The 13405-nt window shown below is 50.4% G+C and overlaps 1 protein-coding gene across 1 annotated transcript; it reads right to left on the reverse strand.

Annotated features, from left to right (window-relative positions):
- Positions 1–4516: 4516 nt before the first annotated feature.
- On the reverse strand, positions 4517–11422 carry LOC106491708 (tubulin alpha chain-like). The gene is made up of 4 exons (XM_067317559.1): positions 11337–11422; positions 8217–8460; positions 6734–6882; positions 4517–5948 (listed from the first exon to the last, which is right to left on the reverse strand). The coding sequence occupies exons 1-4, from the start codon at positions 11337–11339 to the stop codon at positions 4965–4967; spliced, it is 1380 nt and encodes a 459-aa protein (XP_067173660.1). The 5' UTR covers positions 11340–11422; the 3' UTR covers positions 4517–4964.
- Positions 11423–13405: the final 1983 nt, after the last annotated feature.

Genomic DNA, 13405 nt, shown 5'->3' on the forward strand with positions numbered 1-13405 from the left:
GTTTATCTCTGGGAAGGCAGCTTGGGTTATAAATGGTCTGGTATCCTGGTCTTGCAATTCCTTCCAGAAAGGAGAATCACAGGCTGTGTCTAACTAAATGTGACTTGGAAACTCTATAGCTTGGCCAGAAGCAACTTGCAGGTCAAAGCTTGTGTATGCATAAATGAAAGTTGACCAAATAAATGGTGACCAGCAAAACCTCTCCTTCTCCTGTCTTGGTGTTCCACCAACCTGATTTGTGGTTTTTTTCTTATGTTATGCTGGCCACTGCAATCCTACCCATGGGCTTTCCTGACCCTTCAGATGTGGCTGTACCAGCCACTCTGGGAGCAGATCAACCACAGGCTGGGCTGAGCCCTGTGAGCTAGGGTGGGTAATGGTGATACGAGCCCTCTGCCCTAGGGAAAAACTGGGGCAAGGAGAGGAGTGCCGAAATGAGCAGTGAGGACCTGTCCCATTGGGGGCCCTGGCTGCCTGTGCGTGTGCAGAGGTGCAGTCAGCTCTGGGTTTTCCATGCTGCTGGCTGCTCTGAGGCATAGCAGGGAGTGGGATCAGGTTTCTCCTGTCCCCTCCCTGTGCAGAGCCCTGTTAAAGCAATCCACATAGGGCTGCCAGTGCTCAGCCTGCCTGGAAGTCTAATTGGAGTCTGGAAATGGGAATTCAAATACTTCAGCAGTCTGTCAGACCCCTGTAAAAGCATGCGAGCCATATCCAAACCTGCTCCTGGCTCTAAAGCAAGGAGTGGTCTCCTAATTAATTTTTTTTTCTTCTCTTGTGCTACTCAATTAGCCTGAGGTAGGACTTCTCCTAGGGCAGGATGCAAGAATCCATGTAAAGAGCTAATGAGCTGAAAAAGAGGTTTTAACTTGATCCATGCAGATCTGAATCCCTGAACTGAAGCAGTTTATTTCTCCATCTGGGAGTCTCCTTCCCAGCAAGTGATCCAAGAAAATGAGCTGGCTGAGATGCAGGGGGGACTCTGGATCTCAAGTCAGCCTGTAACTGAAAGGCTCACAGCGTTGGCTCTGGGTTGCACTGGAGGAAAGTTTAAACAACCTGAGGCAAGGGTGGGGGGATCATTATAAATTAAAGCCTGTCTCCACTTGCCATTACTCAGCTGGGCCCCTGGAGGTGGCAATCTCCCAAGGTCAACATGGGGTGGGGGGGGGCTCCCAGGGGCTGGCTCACCTTGAGCTGCCCTCTGCCTTGGGGAGCAAAGCTGTGCGGAGTGGTGTGGCCACTGCTACAATGACTGTAGGAGCTGCAGGAGAGGGAACACATTTTTGTGCACCTCCCTTGAGACTTCTGGCTCCTCCAGATGTGACTTTGTGCTTCTGGACATGCTTCTCTGCAAAGGGCTGATTCAGATGTTGAAGACCCCAATGTGATGCCTACACCTTCCCCAGCGTAGAGAGGGGACAAAGCAGAAACAAAATACTCTATCCAGGCACAGACCGCTTGGGCAGGTGCAGCACAGGCTCTGCCTTCCCTGCTTGGGTGTGTGGCCAGGAGCAGAGCAAGGCTTGCTTTGGCTGGGAGCTAATCCTGCAGCTGCCCTTGCTTTTCAGGATCAGGGCTGGAGCAGCATGTTTGCTCCTGCCTCCCTGAAGGAGACAAGGGCTAGAATGGCTGTACTGGGTCTGGTGGCCTGAGATTGCACCTGGACCATCTGATTTCACAAGTGCAGATGGGCTTATTTCCACAGATCTGCTGAACCCTCTGTGCGTTTGGCAGAGCATAGTCCTGCTTGGAGAAAAAGTATCCCCCCCCCACACACACATGCTGCTTTTAAATCACATTCTGGGGTGCTCTGTAGCTCCTAACCATGGGACTGCACCAGTGTGCAGTGTGGTGGAGAGGAAAGGTCTGGCTGTTGGTCGGGGGACCATCTTTGTGGCATGCCAGCTTGAGGCATGGCTCCTGCTGGCTGCCCCCATGGCCACGCAGCTCATGAGCGTCAGAAACCTCTGCTCATCCACTTGCAGCAGCATCCATTTTATCACTGCATGACTGCCCTAAGCTCAGCCCAGAGGTGATGACAGGATGAGGTGGTTTGTCCCCCCAGCTGGATACATGCTGAGGACCAGGGGGACCATGCACAGCTCCTCACTGACCCCAGATGCTGCTCCTTACTAGTGTCAGGGTGCAAGATGAAAGAGAGAGGTGGCAGGTGCCAGGCACCGCGCTGCCAGTATGATGGAGCTGCTGGAAGCAGGGCTGGATGGCACCGAGGCATGCAGGAGGACTAGGGAACTTGCCCAAGGCCTTGTGGGAATGCAGTGGCAGAGAGGGAGCTGCCTCCTCTTTAAAGGTGCCACTGAGCCTCCTGCTTGCAGGACGCTAATGAACGAACCTCCCGCTGTCCCTACAATCTACCTTATTGCCCCAGCTAATTCAGTAACGAATAGGCCAGAGTGACATCCCAGGAACCCCGCTCCCATGGGCTGCTCCATGTGTCGCTGTTTGCAGAGCTCACCTCCAGGACCAGCCTCACCATCGCAGCAGGCAGCGGACATCAAGCTGAAGCATTGCAATGCAGCGTGCACTGCTCCTGGGAGCAGGTCTGCAGACTGTGCCATGCATGGAGAGGACAAGGCATCATCTGTGGCCATCAAGCTAGAGATGCTGCCTCCTCAAAAGCTGTGGGATCGCTCTCCCTTCCCTGCAAGGAAGAGCCTTCATTTCCCTCCCTCCCTAACAATGTTTCATTCGTGGGAGGGCTGGAGCAGGGCTGCACTGATGGATGTGCTAAAGTAATTGATTTCAGTAATAAATGACTGTTTAAATTACATCAGCCCCAGCAATGTGCCGATTGCTTTCCAAGCTGCCAGAGCACGGGGATCGCATTCCTTCCCTCACTGGGCCAGAGCAACACTCATTCCATGTCCACCCTGAGCAGGCTCTGCCGCACTCACATTTTCTGGGTATTTAACCAACGGCTTCCAGCCCCATCCACCTGCAGAGAGCTGAGCCACCACGGAAAGGTGGCAGCCCTCAAGACCATGCCGGGAAACGTCCCAGCATGTTGACCCGTGGGGATGGAGTCAGAAGTCCTTGCTCCTTTAGCAAGCATGGTTGAGCCCTGAACAGCCCCAAACAGGGCAGTCACTCTTTCTCCACAAGGGTTAACATCAGCGCTGTGGGACACAGCATAGGCACAGCCAGCTGGCAGCCCACAAGCTGCCAGCAGCCCAGGAGATCATTTGGCCAAGTCCCCAGGAATTGGGGGATGGAAAGCTGATTGCCTGGGGTGCGCGAGAGGAGATATGCTCAGCCCCAGCTTGTCCCATGGTGGAGGGGCACCAGGTACACCGGCCTTGATGGCATCCGTCACCACAGCAGAGCTGGAGCCAAAGGAGAGAACCCATCAGATGCAGCAGGAGCTGCTTCCCACCCCCAAGGACCAGCCTCAGAGGGCAGCCCCATGCTTCCAGGCGAGCAATAGGACAAGCCAAATGCTTTAGCTTGGGCAAACTCACAGCAGCAACTGAACACAGAGGAGGCTTCAGCCCAGCAGGGATCTTCCTAGGGATCCACCTGCTCCCTGCTCCTGCTGTTGACAGCCTGTGTTTTTAAGCCATCAGCAGCCAACAAGGAGCTCTGACTCCTTCCACCTCCCCCTGGGCACAGCAATGCTCCTCCATCTTCACAACCCTCTAACCATCCCCAGGCATGCACCAATGCATCACCCTGGAGAACATCTCCTGTGTCATCCCTACCACCAGGAAAGAAGAGGGTCATCTTCCTGAGCCTTCAGACAGCCTGGAAGCAGCACCTTATCTTAAAGCCCTAGAGCAGGAAGAAGCTCAGTTTCTGTTTACAGCCACCAAGGACAGGTAGATCCAGGCTGGGTTTTGAAATAAAGGGTATAAACAGGGCTATGGTGTAGCCTCTAATGCGATGGCCCTGAGGAGGGCACACAGAGGCTCAACTAAGGTTGGGGCAAGCCTTTCTCCCATCCCACAGGCTTATAAACACTCCCTCTCTGTATCTTATCACCAGGCATTTCATGGCTTTTCCTCCTCTGACCATCACCCCAGCACTTGGGCTTGGTTAACCTCTGCACACCAACTCCAGTGGCCTGGTTTTATGCTCACACCAGCTGCAGAGCAGTTGCCACCATATCCACATGAGACCCCCTCCTCAGAGCCACAGTGCTGACCCACACACCAGGATACGCTCAGGTAGAGCCAAGCCATCATCTCTAGACTTCACCAGAGGCAGGAAGGTGGCAGAGACCCACCAATAAGCACCCTTCACACAGGCACCACTCTCCCCCTATCACTAACCCAACTGGGGATCTGCTGCCTCCTCCAAACTGCTCTCAGAGTGACAAGAGCATCCAGCTCTAGACAGACAAGTCCCTGCATGACATAGGACATTTCCCCTCACACCAATAATTCCAGTTTGCGATCCTCAGTGTTCACCTACCCAGAGCTCATCTTTATCAGCACTTGCCGTTTCCCCAAGATGACATTCACACTGTAAGGAACACCCTAGATTAAATCCAGAGAACTCAGAGCGAAAAAAGTCTTTATTCAAATACAAAAGGCAGTTGCATAGAAGTGTACTGGTATGTTTCTAATTAAAAGGTGCTTTTGCAGCAAAAGCCAGAGCAAAAATTTGCCGCTTAAGCTGAAGCGGGCAGCTTGCAACATTCCCCTGGACTAGGCACCAGGATCCTCTTCCCAGGCAGGATGTGACCCCAACACAAAGCCAGACACCTATTCAGCTTCACTCTTCGATACACAGCAGTGTGACAAAGCTCGAGACACCCATGCTACAGAAGTGCATTATGAGCACATAGACTATGCAAGCAGAAAAGGAATAATACGTCAAACAGTAGCATTGCCGTTCAGGACAATCCTTTGGCACCTCCAGGCACTTGGGACCAGTTTAGCCTGATGACAGACAGTTTGTATTTGATCCGATGTTTGACTTCTTAAAGAAGAGGCAGGGGTTTATTAATACTCATCCTCATCAGCCTCATCCTCTTCTCCATCTGCAGAGTCCCTTCCAACCTCCTCATAATCCTTCTCCAGGGCTGCCAGGTCCTCCCTGGCCTCCGAAAACTCCCCCTCCTCCATGCCCTCCCCCACGTACCAGTGCACAAAGGCTCGCTTGGCGTACATCAGGTCAAACTTGTGGTCCAGGCGGGCCCAGGCCTCCGCTATGGCCGTCGTGTTGCTCAGCATGCAGACAGCCCGCTGCACCTTGGCCAGGTCTCCCCCTGGCACCACCGTGGGCGGCTGGTAGTTGATGCCCACCTTGAAGCCCGTGGGGCACCAGTCCACAAACTGGATCGACCGGCGCGTTTTAATGGCTGCGATGGCCGCATTCACATCCTTGGGCACCACGTCGCCCCGGTACAGCAGGCAGCAGGCCATGTACTTGCCGCGGCGCGGGTCACATTTCACCATCTGGTTGGAGAACTCAAAGCAAGCATTGGTGATCTCCGGCACTGACAGCTGCTCGTGGTAGGCTTTCTCCGCTGAGATGATGGGAGCATAGGTTGTGAGCGGGAAGTGTATCCGTGGGTAAGGCACCAGGTTGGTCTGGAATTCAATCAAGTCGACATTCAAGGCCCCATTAAATCTCAGTGAGGCAGTGACAGATGAAACGATCTGCCCAATCAGCCTGTTGAGGTTGGTGTAGGTGGGACGCTCAATGTCCAGGTTGCGGTTGCAGATGTCATAGATGGCCTCGTTGTCCACCATGAAGGAGCAGTCTGAGTGCTCCAAGGTGGTGTGGGTGGTGAGGATAGAGTTGTAGGGCTCCACCACTGCCGTGGAGACCTGTGGGGCTGGGTACACGGAGAACTCCAGCTTGGACTTCTTGCTGTACTCCACAGAGAGCCGCTCCATGAGCAGGGAGGTGAACCCAGAGCCTGTGCCTCCCCCAAAGCTGTGGAAGACCAGGAACCCTTGGAGACCACTGCACTGGTCAGCCTGCAGCAGAATAATGCATATTAACTTCTCTTTGTTAAAGACTGGAATAAGGAACCAAAGTAATACAGCAATAAATTCTGTTTGGAGCACTTATTAACCAGAAGAGAAGCGTCTAAACAAAGCCACAAACTCCAGCCATTCTCTTCCCAAGAGTGGATTCGTTCAGTATATTGCCCTACTAAGCATCTTTAGCTTAGACATGTGTTAATCAACCAGATGATTTCTGTGGAGCTACCATAGGTAGCTCTGCATGGCCAGATGGAAACTCCAGGCAAGTTGCTCAATTATCTGCTCAATGCATATCCCAGCACCTGAGAGGAGATGGGAGGTAGCATGTGGTTCCTGCACCCCTAGGAGATGTCACAAAAGCATTTCCCTGACAGGCCCCTAACAGTGGTGTTACAAACTACCTTCACCCCTATCAAACATGGAGTTTGATCTTCTCAGTGTCAATCATCCATTTAGAATTAATCTCTGCAATTGCATAATCAGAGTGTGGCCTCCCTATGGTCCAAAGTCCCTCTCTTCCATCTTCAAGGTCTAGTGTTGTCTCGCTCCAGCCCATGAGATTTACACACAGTGACAGCTGCTTTAGGCATAGATATATAGTTTCATATGAACTCCTTTCTTTACCAAGCCCCAAATCTAATGATAGCAGCAGCAGTTCTTGAGCTCAGATAGAGGAATTTTGCCTCTAAGATTTTTTACCCAGACATGAACCCAAAGTTTAATTGCATTGTCCATGATGTGCTATTTTAAGGAAAAGATTTTCTTTTCCCTCTTACCATTTTACGAATTCTGCTGAGAACAGTGTCTATGATCTCCTTCCCAATAGTGTAGTGGCCACGGGCATAGTTGTTGGCAGCATCCTCCTTGCCGCTGATGAGCTGCTCTGGGTGGAAGAGCGCGTGGTAGGTCCCAGTCCGAATCTCATCTACAAGGAGGAGCAATCATGGAGAGCAGCAGTTACTCTGCCACAAAAAACCCATAAAGCACCTACAAATCCACCAGGAACCCACACCAGACAAGATTACAAAGTAATAATCATGGTGTGGTTAATTAGACTGGGAATAATAGAAGGGGTTAGAGAAACACTGTCCAGACTAGTTATCAAGTTCACAACCTCCTCCACCTTCTCCCAGCTGCCACCTTGAGATCCTAATCTAATCTGGTTCATAAAGATTTAGGGTGCTGCCTAAATTTCCAGTGCTGGTGTAGGATTATAACTACCACATGCTTCCGCTTGTTGCAGAGCACCTTGAGGTTGCTGGAAGCACTATGTCCACCACCTGCTTTACAGCATACTGAAGAGGAGACAGAATACCTCCTGTATTGACATTTCAGCTAGATTCATCCCACCAAGCTCCAGGCATCTAATGAATACAGACATTAGGAGCAGTTCTTCTAGGCCCTGCACAGTCAGTGAGGTTGAGACACCTCCAGAGGGTCATTAGACCCACTCAGTCTCAATGTTGGATATATTTCATATTCTGCTGGCTCATTCATTAGGTTCCCAATTTAGTGCCTTGAAATTAAGTGGAACCAAAACAAAAGTCTGCATTCCTTCCCTTAAATGAAATAATGAGTCACACACCCTAGACAGTAAGATAGGAACAGACACATTCACCCACAGGAGAAGCCTAGAAGGCAGAAGCAGGTTAGATGTACCGCCTAACATGGATGCAGGTGGCAGAGGGTCATTTCTGCCAGCTTCTTGAGCAAAAGAGAATTTGTTTTCTAGGAAGATATTCTAAATCAAATTAAAATGCCATGATTAAGTCAAGCTTCCAAAGATCATTAATGAAGCTGGGGGGTGGAAGGAGAAGCATGAAGCCTGCAATAGCAAGACACCCATTTTCCACAGAACCATGAAATTGATAGCACCCACATGCCCAGAGGTGCTTCAGAGGTAGCATTAAAACCAGAAGTGCCGCATCAGGTCATAGGCTCATGTAATTCAGTCCAGAGACACTGTGGTTAATAAACCCATGCCAGTTTACACCTGCTGAGGATCCTGCTTGAGACAGCAGGTCACTCTTATATTGAGGGATCAACTGAAGACAAGTCAGAGTGGTAAGACTAATGGGTTTGTCACTTGCAGGTCCATTTGGAACTGCAAATCCCATCCAGCTTCTGATGGCTGGAGACGTTTTAACAGAGTAAAGGAGTGGGAGCTGCTAGGCAATACAGGCAGCAACACGAGCAGTAGTAAGAAGGCTCAGGAGTCGAGGTAAGAGATGCCACAACACCCATCTGCCCCACTATTACCAATGACAGTGGGCTCCAAGTCTATGAACACTGCCCGGGGCACGTGCTTCCCAGACGCTGTCTCACAGAAGAAGGTCTCGAAAGAAGAATCCACTTGCTCGGACTCCGGCTCCACAGGTTTTGCCAGCTTGGGGCCAGGAATGGTCCCGTCTGCCTGGATCCCATGTTCAAGGCAGTACAGCTCCCAGCAGGCGTTCCCCATCTGCACGCCAGCCTGCCCGATGTGGATGGAAATGCATTCCCTCTGGAAGGGGAAATGGCTTGTTAAAGGGATTTTTAGACATCCTGTGACTTAGCACTAGCCCCCACAGTTCTTGTTGGAGCCATTTGCTACTGGCAGATGATTAGGGAAACAGAAGACTTCCTCCCACCAGCAGGAGCTGGAGCAAGGATCAAACTCTGATCTGCAGAGCCGCTGGACACAGCCCAGCCATGCACGTAGCAACCCTAGGAAGGGCTTCTCCAGCCCAGGGGAGGAAGGAAGGAGGTGATGGGCTTGGTGCTGAGGCAGGAAGCAGCTGAGCAGTGCTGGCTTCTTCCTACTCAGTGCTCAAATGGCCCCGCCACAGAGCAGGGCAGCTGTTGATTCTCCAGGGCTCAACCACCAACATGACTCAGGGTCTGCCATGCCGGCACCTTGTCCCAAACAGATGGGTCCTCAGGGATTACTGGAGATGGGGGCTCGGGTCTCCCTAAACAAAGCTCTGCACTGAACAGGGAAGAGTCAAACCTGGAAAATCCACAGCCGAGCTGGGAGTCACATCAGGAAACAAAGCTGGAGGAAACCAGCATTTGCCCGGGGCCAGAACAAGGGCAGGCCAACACCCAGGGAGAGGCTTGGAGTCCTGATTTAACTGGGTCACCCTCCAGGAGCCTATAACTACCTCCAGGGCGGTGCTGGAGATGCTCCAGAAGATGTAGGTCTCTCTGGGGATTTTTGATGGTTGCACGCTTCCCCTGGTAATTGGCATCTCTGCCATTTCCACCACCCCAAGATCAAAGCACCTCTGCAGCAACGACAGAGGCTCATGTCCCAGGACCCAAGCAGAGACTCCCAAATACAGCCATGCACAACACACAGCAGTGTGGCTTCCCAGGGTATCCACATTAAAGGCAGCTGGTGATCCCACCTGAGGTGGCGAGCAGTGCAGCTGATCCCATTATCTGGGGCATTGAGAGGCAGCCCAGTTCAGGTCTCCTCTCTGCTGCTACCCAGCCATCCTGCTCCTTTTTGCCCCATACCTCAGTTTCCCCCAGTCCTACCCAGAGCCAGGGGTCTCCATGAATGAGCCCAACTCCCTTGCTCCAAGGTGTCCACCTCAGGCAGAGTATGACAAGCACCACTGACAGCTCAGGTGTCTCAGGCCTGAGAAGACACCCTGAATGCACACAGCCCTAGGCATGATTGCCCTGTCAAAGCAACCCTGTCCCTTTTAAGTTGAGTCTCTGCCTTCAAAGTGATGCTAGACATGGTCTCGGGCATCAACTGCTCGTGGCAGTAGCAGGAGTCATCAGGAGAGGGAAGTAACACAACTTCTCCCCTCTTTCTGTCTCCAAGCATTGATGTGTCAAGAAGTTTCTCAACATTCAAGTGAGTCAAATCACCACTGCGTGTCCAGATCACCTGCCATAAAGCTAGATATCATCCGGATGAGCGCTCTGATACTGCAGAGGGACACTGACTCCTGCACCCACAGCTGGCAAAACACTGCTTAATCCAGGTCTGGGCCGAGATCACCAGTTCTGCTGGGTGTGGAGGCTACATTTAAGTCCCCTCTCTCCAAGTTGATATTTGCACTATTTGGGAAATGCTGGCTGCCATTTGCCCATCCCTCCCAGCAAAATGGTTGCAATAGCTCCTCGCCACAGTTTGCGGGGGTCACCGCCACAGCCGCTTCGCCAGCACTAGCCAAGACAGCTGCTCAGCTCTCTCTCTTCTCCCAGCTCACTAGTCCCAGCACCTGCTTCAAGGGGGCACTGGCATTTTCAGCCCAGCACACAGGGAATGGAAAAAAAAAAAAAAAAAAAGGAAAAAAAAGGGGAGGGCCTGCAGGAATAGCAGGATGAAAGCACAGCTCACACTGTGTAGTTTTCTCCCCCTCTCAAATACACTGGGAAGTTTTTTTTGAGATCCCAGATCTCCAACATTCGTATTTTGTATCAAGATAAACTACATTTTACAGACTCTGGCTATAGGCAGCCTATTGTTGTCCGGCTGATTTTCCCATTGGAAATACCATGTAAATGTTTAACTGTTTTATAGCCAGGACAGGCACTAGAAGTCCCAGATAAAAGAAAAAGTTCAAAAGCTGACTTGCCAAAGGTTACTTTGAAGTTTTCTTCCATTTACAACATGCAAAGGGACACCATCAGATTTTCCAAAAATTTATTCTTTTGCATTCAAAATAAGGTGACAGTTGTGTTATTCTTTGAAAAAGTTTCAGCAAGATCAGCCAGCAATGTTCAGGGTTGCAGTTTTTTTAGTAACCAGATCAATCCACTTAAGTTTCACAGCTGCAAACTCTTTAGAGCAAAGATTCAATGAAAAAACCTAGAGGGGGGGAAAAAACCTTTATTCATTTAATATCTAATCCCAAGGGTTTGTAGCAGACAAAGGCAACATGGCAGCTCACTCCTAAGGAAGAAACCCTAAGGTCTCTGCAAGTTGCACTAGTTCCCTATAGTAGTGTGAGAGCTGAAGCGCTAAATTCATGGAAAAGTGCCAGAAGTATCAAAGTTTAAAGTTTAGTATATCACCTAGTTGTGTATCTAGATATGCTGGGTCCCAGAAAAGTAAAACCCAACTTGCATTGAAGAGTCAAACACTTTGCAGCTCTACAGTCACCATCTCAGGAGCTGCAAGCCTCAGAGTGAAAAGCAGCAAGAGGCCACTTAAATTACCATTCTCCAACCAAGTCCCTCACTTTTTCCTTATAAGGAGCAAACATTGATTCAATAAGCCATAAGGTAATAGGCAATTAAACAAAACTGCTTGGAATTAACAGCCTCAAGAGAAAGGAGGGGAAAAAGAGCAAGCAAAATGTTCAGCTCAGTACACTCAGAAAACATTCAGTCTATATATTAAGTTCAGACAAGTACAAATATAAGGCATGCTCTTACCATGATGAGACTGGAGGCTTGCTAAGATCTAAGCAAAACAGCTGCTGCCCCTGCCTCTGCCTGCAACTTTATAGCCCAGGAAGGCTTGACTCCACCTGAATATAAAGAGGCTTTCTGCTAGCTTAAAGGAGCAGAGCTCCTTTTCCTTTGCATCCCCAGATATAGCAAGGGATAAAATGATCTGCTAGCATCCAGCTGGTGCAATTCCTGTGATTTAACAGCCTTGGGTATGCTGCAATGTGAGCTTTTTCCTCGCTTTTTTTCAGAGAGCCTCAACTGAAAAAAAGTAAAGAGATACTGAACACTGGGGAAGTTTGAGTGCCCCCATATGATGCACTTTATCCAGAAGAAACAATCCTTCCCCTATCGTTATTCAAAGCATTGCTATTCATACATTATATCTTGCCTATTTTTAGACCTAATCCTGCAATTTTTGGTCTTTGTCTCAAGCCCTCGTTGACCTTTACAGGAATGTGCTGATTTTTGCACCTCAGTAGTGGTAAGGTGTAGGGTCAGACCCTCCGTTTGCCTTACCTGCTGGCCATTAAGGTTTAATTTTGCCCAAGAGCTGACATAAAGATGCTGTGCCAGTTCTGCCCCATCCTGCAAATGGGTAGGCATGGCCTTAACTAAGACTGCCCTGGATCTCAGTAAGTCTCAGTCTCAGTAAGTGCCTGTGTGGTTACTACAAAAGGTAGATAAGGGCGGTTAATGGTAAACTGTTTACTGATTCTCTTTCTTTTTATATATTATTTATCTCTTTATGGTCTCATTAAGAGCTCCCAGACCTGTTCTAATAGCTCTGGAGCCAGGGGAGATAACCGTGCCCCAGACTGCGTCAGCATGAGCACAGCCAGAGGGTGGAGGGCAGTGAGTTTTCCTTCTGTTCAGCATTTGTGAGACCCCATCAGGATACTGGGCTCAGTTTGGGCTCCCCAGTGCAAGACAGACATTGGCACACTGCAGCGAGTCCAGCGTAGGCCACCGAGCTGGTCAGGAGCTGGAGCACAGGACATAAAAGCAGAGGCTGAGTGTGGGGCTTGTTCAACCTGCAGAAGGGCAGACCTTATTGCAGATTGCAACTGTCTAGCTGGAGGGTGAGGAGAGAATGGAGCCAGACTCTTCCTGGAGATGCACAGCAAAAGGGCAAGAGGCTGCAAGGGAAATTTTGGCTGGGTATAAGGGGAAAAAAATTCATCATGAAGGTGGTCAGACATTGCAGCATGAGGTGGAAGATGGGGGAAACTTCATCCTTGAATATATTCAGAACTCACCTGCACAAAACCTCAAGCCACCCCATCTAAGTTGGCCCTGCTTTGAGCAAAAGCTGGGCCAGCATCCTCCAGACATCCCTCCCAACCTCAATTATTCTGCAACAGCCACCTTCAGCACCGGCGTTGTCATATAAGAATTTCTCATCCTCTCCCTTGCCACCCGATCCTTCTTCTTCCCCGCTCTGGCCACTCACTCCCACACTTGGCCTCCCCTGGGACTTCCCACCATCTTGGCTGTCCTGAAGACAGAGTACCTGCTTGTACATCCATGCTCTGTAATGATGGGCAAACAAGGCTGAAATTCATCACTGCTAAATTGACTCAGTATTTTAGGGGGCCAAATTAACCTTCCTGCCACAGACCTGCATGCACCAAACTGGTTGTAAGAACATCACCAGCTGCAGGGAGAATTTATTCAGAGAAGCTTTGTTTCCCTTTGCACTGTTAGCACCGCGTATGGGCTAAGCTGAGCCTGGGATGTGGGGGGTATTCACCCCCCAGCTCTGCTGGAGAACGGGGACAAGGCTGCTGCCCCAATGGGCAAAGAGGTGAGCTGACCTGTATGAGGTGCCAGAAGGAGTCTGTGGAAGAGCTTTCCTCCACTTGGATGTTGAACGCTCGCCTCTGCCTCTGAGGGCAGATGGGAGCATCACTCTGTTTCTGCTCAGGGCTATCCCATGGATTTAGGGAATCTGAGCCAAGCAGACTGGGCACACAGCTGTGCCTGTGTTGAAAGTGGGGGAATTCAGCCCCTAATTGGGCTCAGCAAGGTTCTTTCGTTAGATACAGCATTGT

Source organism: Apteryx mantelli, chromosome 1 (genome assembly GCF_036417845.1).
Source record: "Apteryx mantelli isolate bAptMan1 chromosome 1, bAptMan1.hap1, whole genome shotgun sequence".
In the NCBI taxonomy this organism is placed as follows: Eukaryota; Metazoa; Chordata; class Aves; order Apterygiformes; family Apterygidae; genus Apteryx; species Apteryx mantelli.

Excerpts from the sequence above, each read along its gene's own strand:
- LOC106491708 (XM_067317559.1), bottom strand. Across the intron at positions 6,883-8,216 it reads CTTGGAGCCCACTGTCATTG|ATGAGATTCGGACTGGGACC; the intron begins GTAATAGTGGGG and ends TCCTCCTTGTAG. Across the intron at positions 5,949-6,733 it reads TCAGCAGAATTCGTAAAATG|GCTGACCAGTGCAGTGGTCT; the intron begins GTAAGAGGGAAA and ends ATTCTGCTGCAG.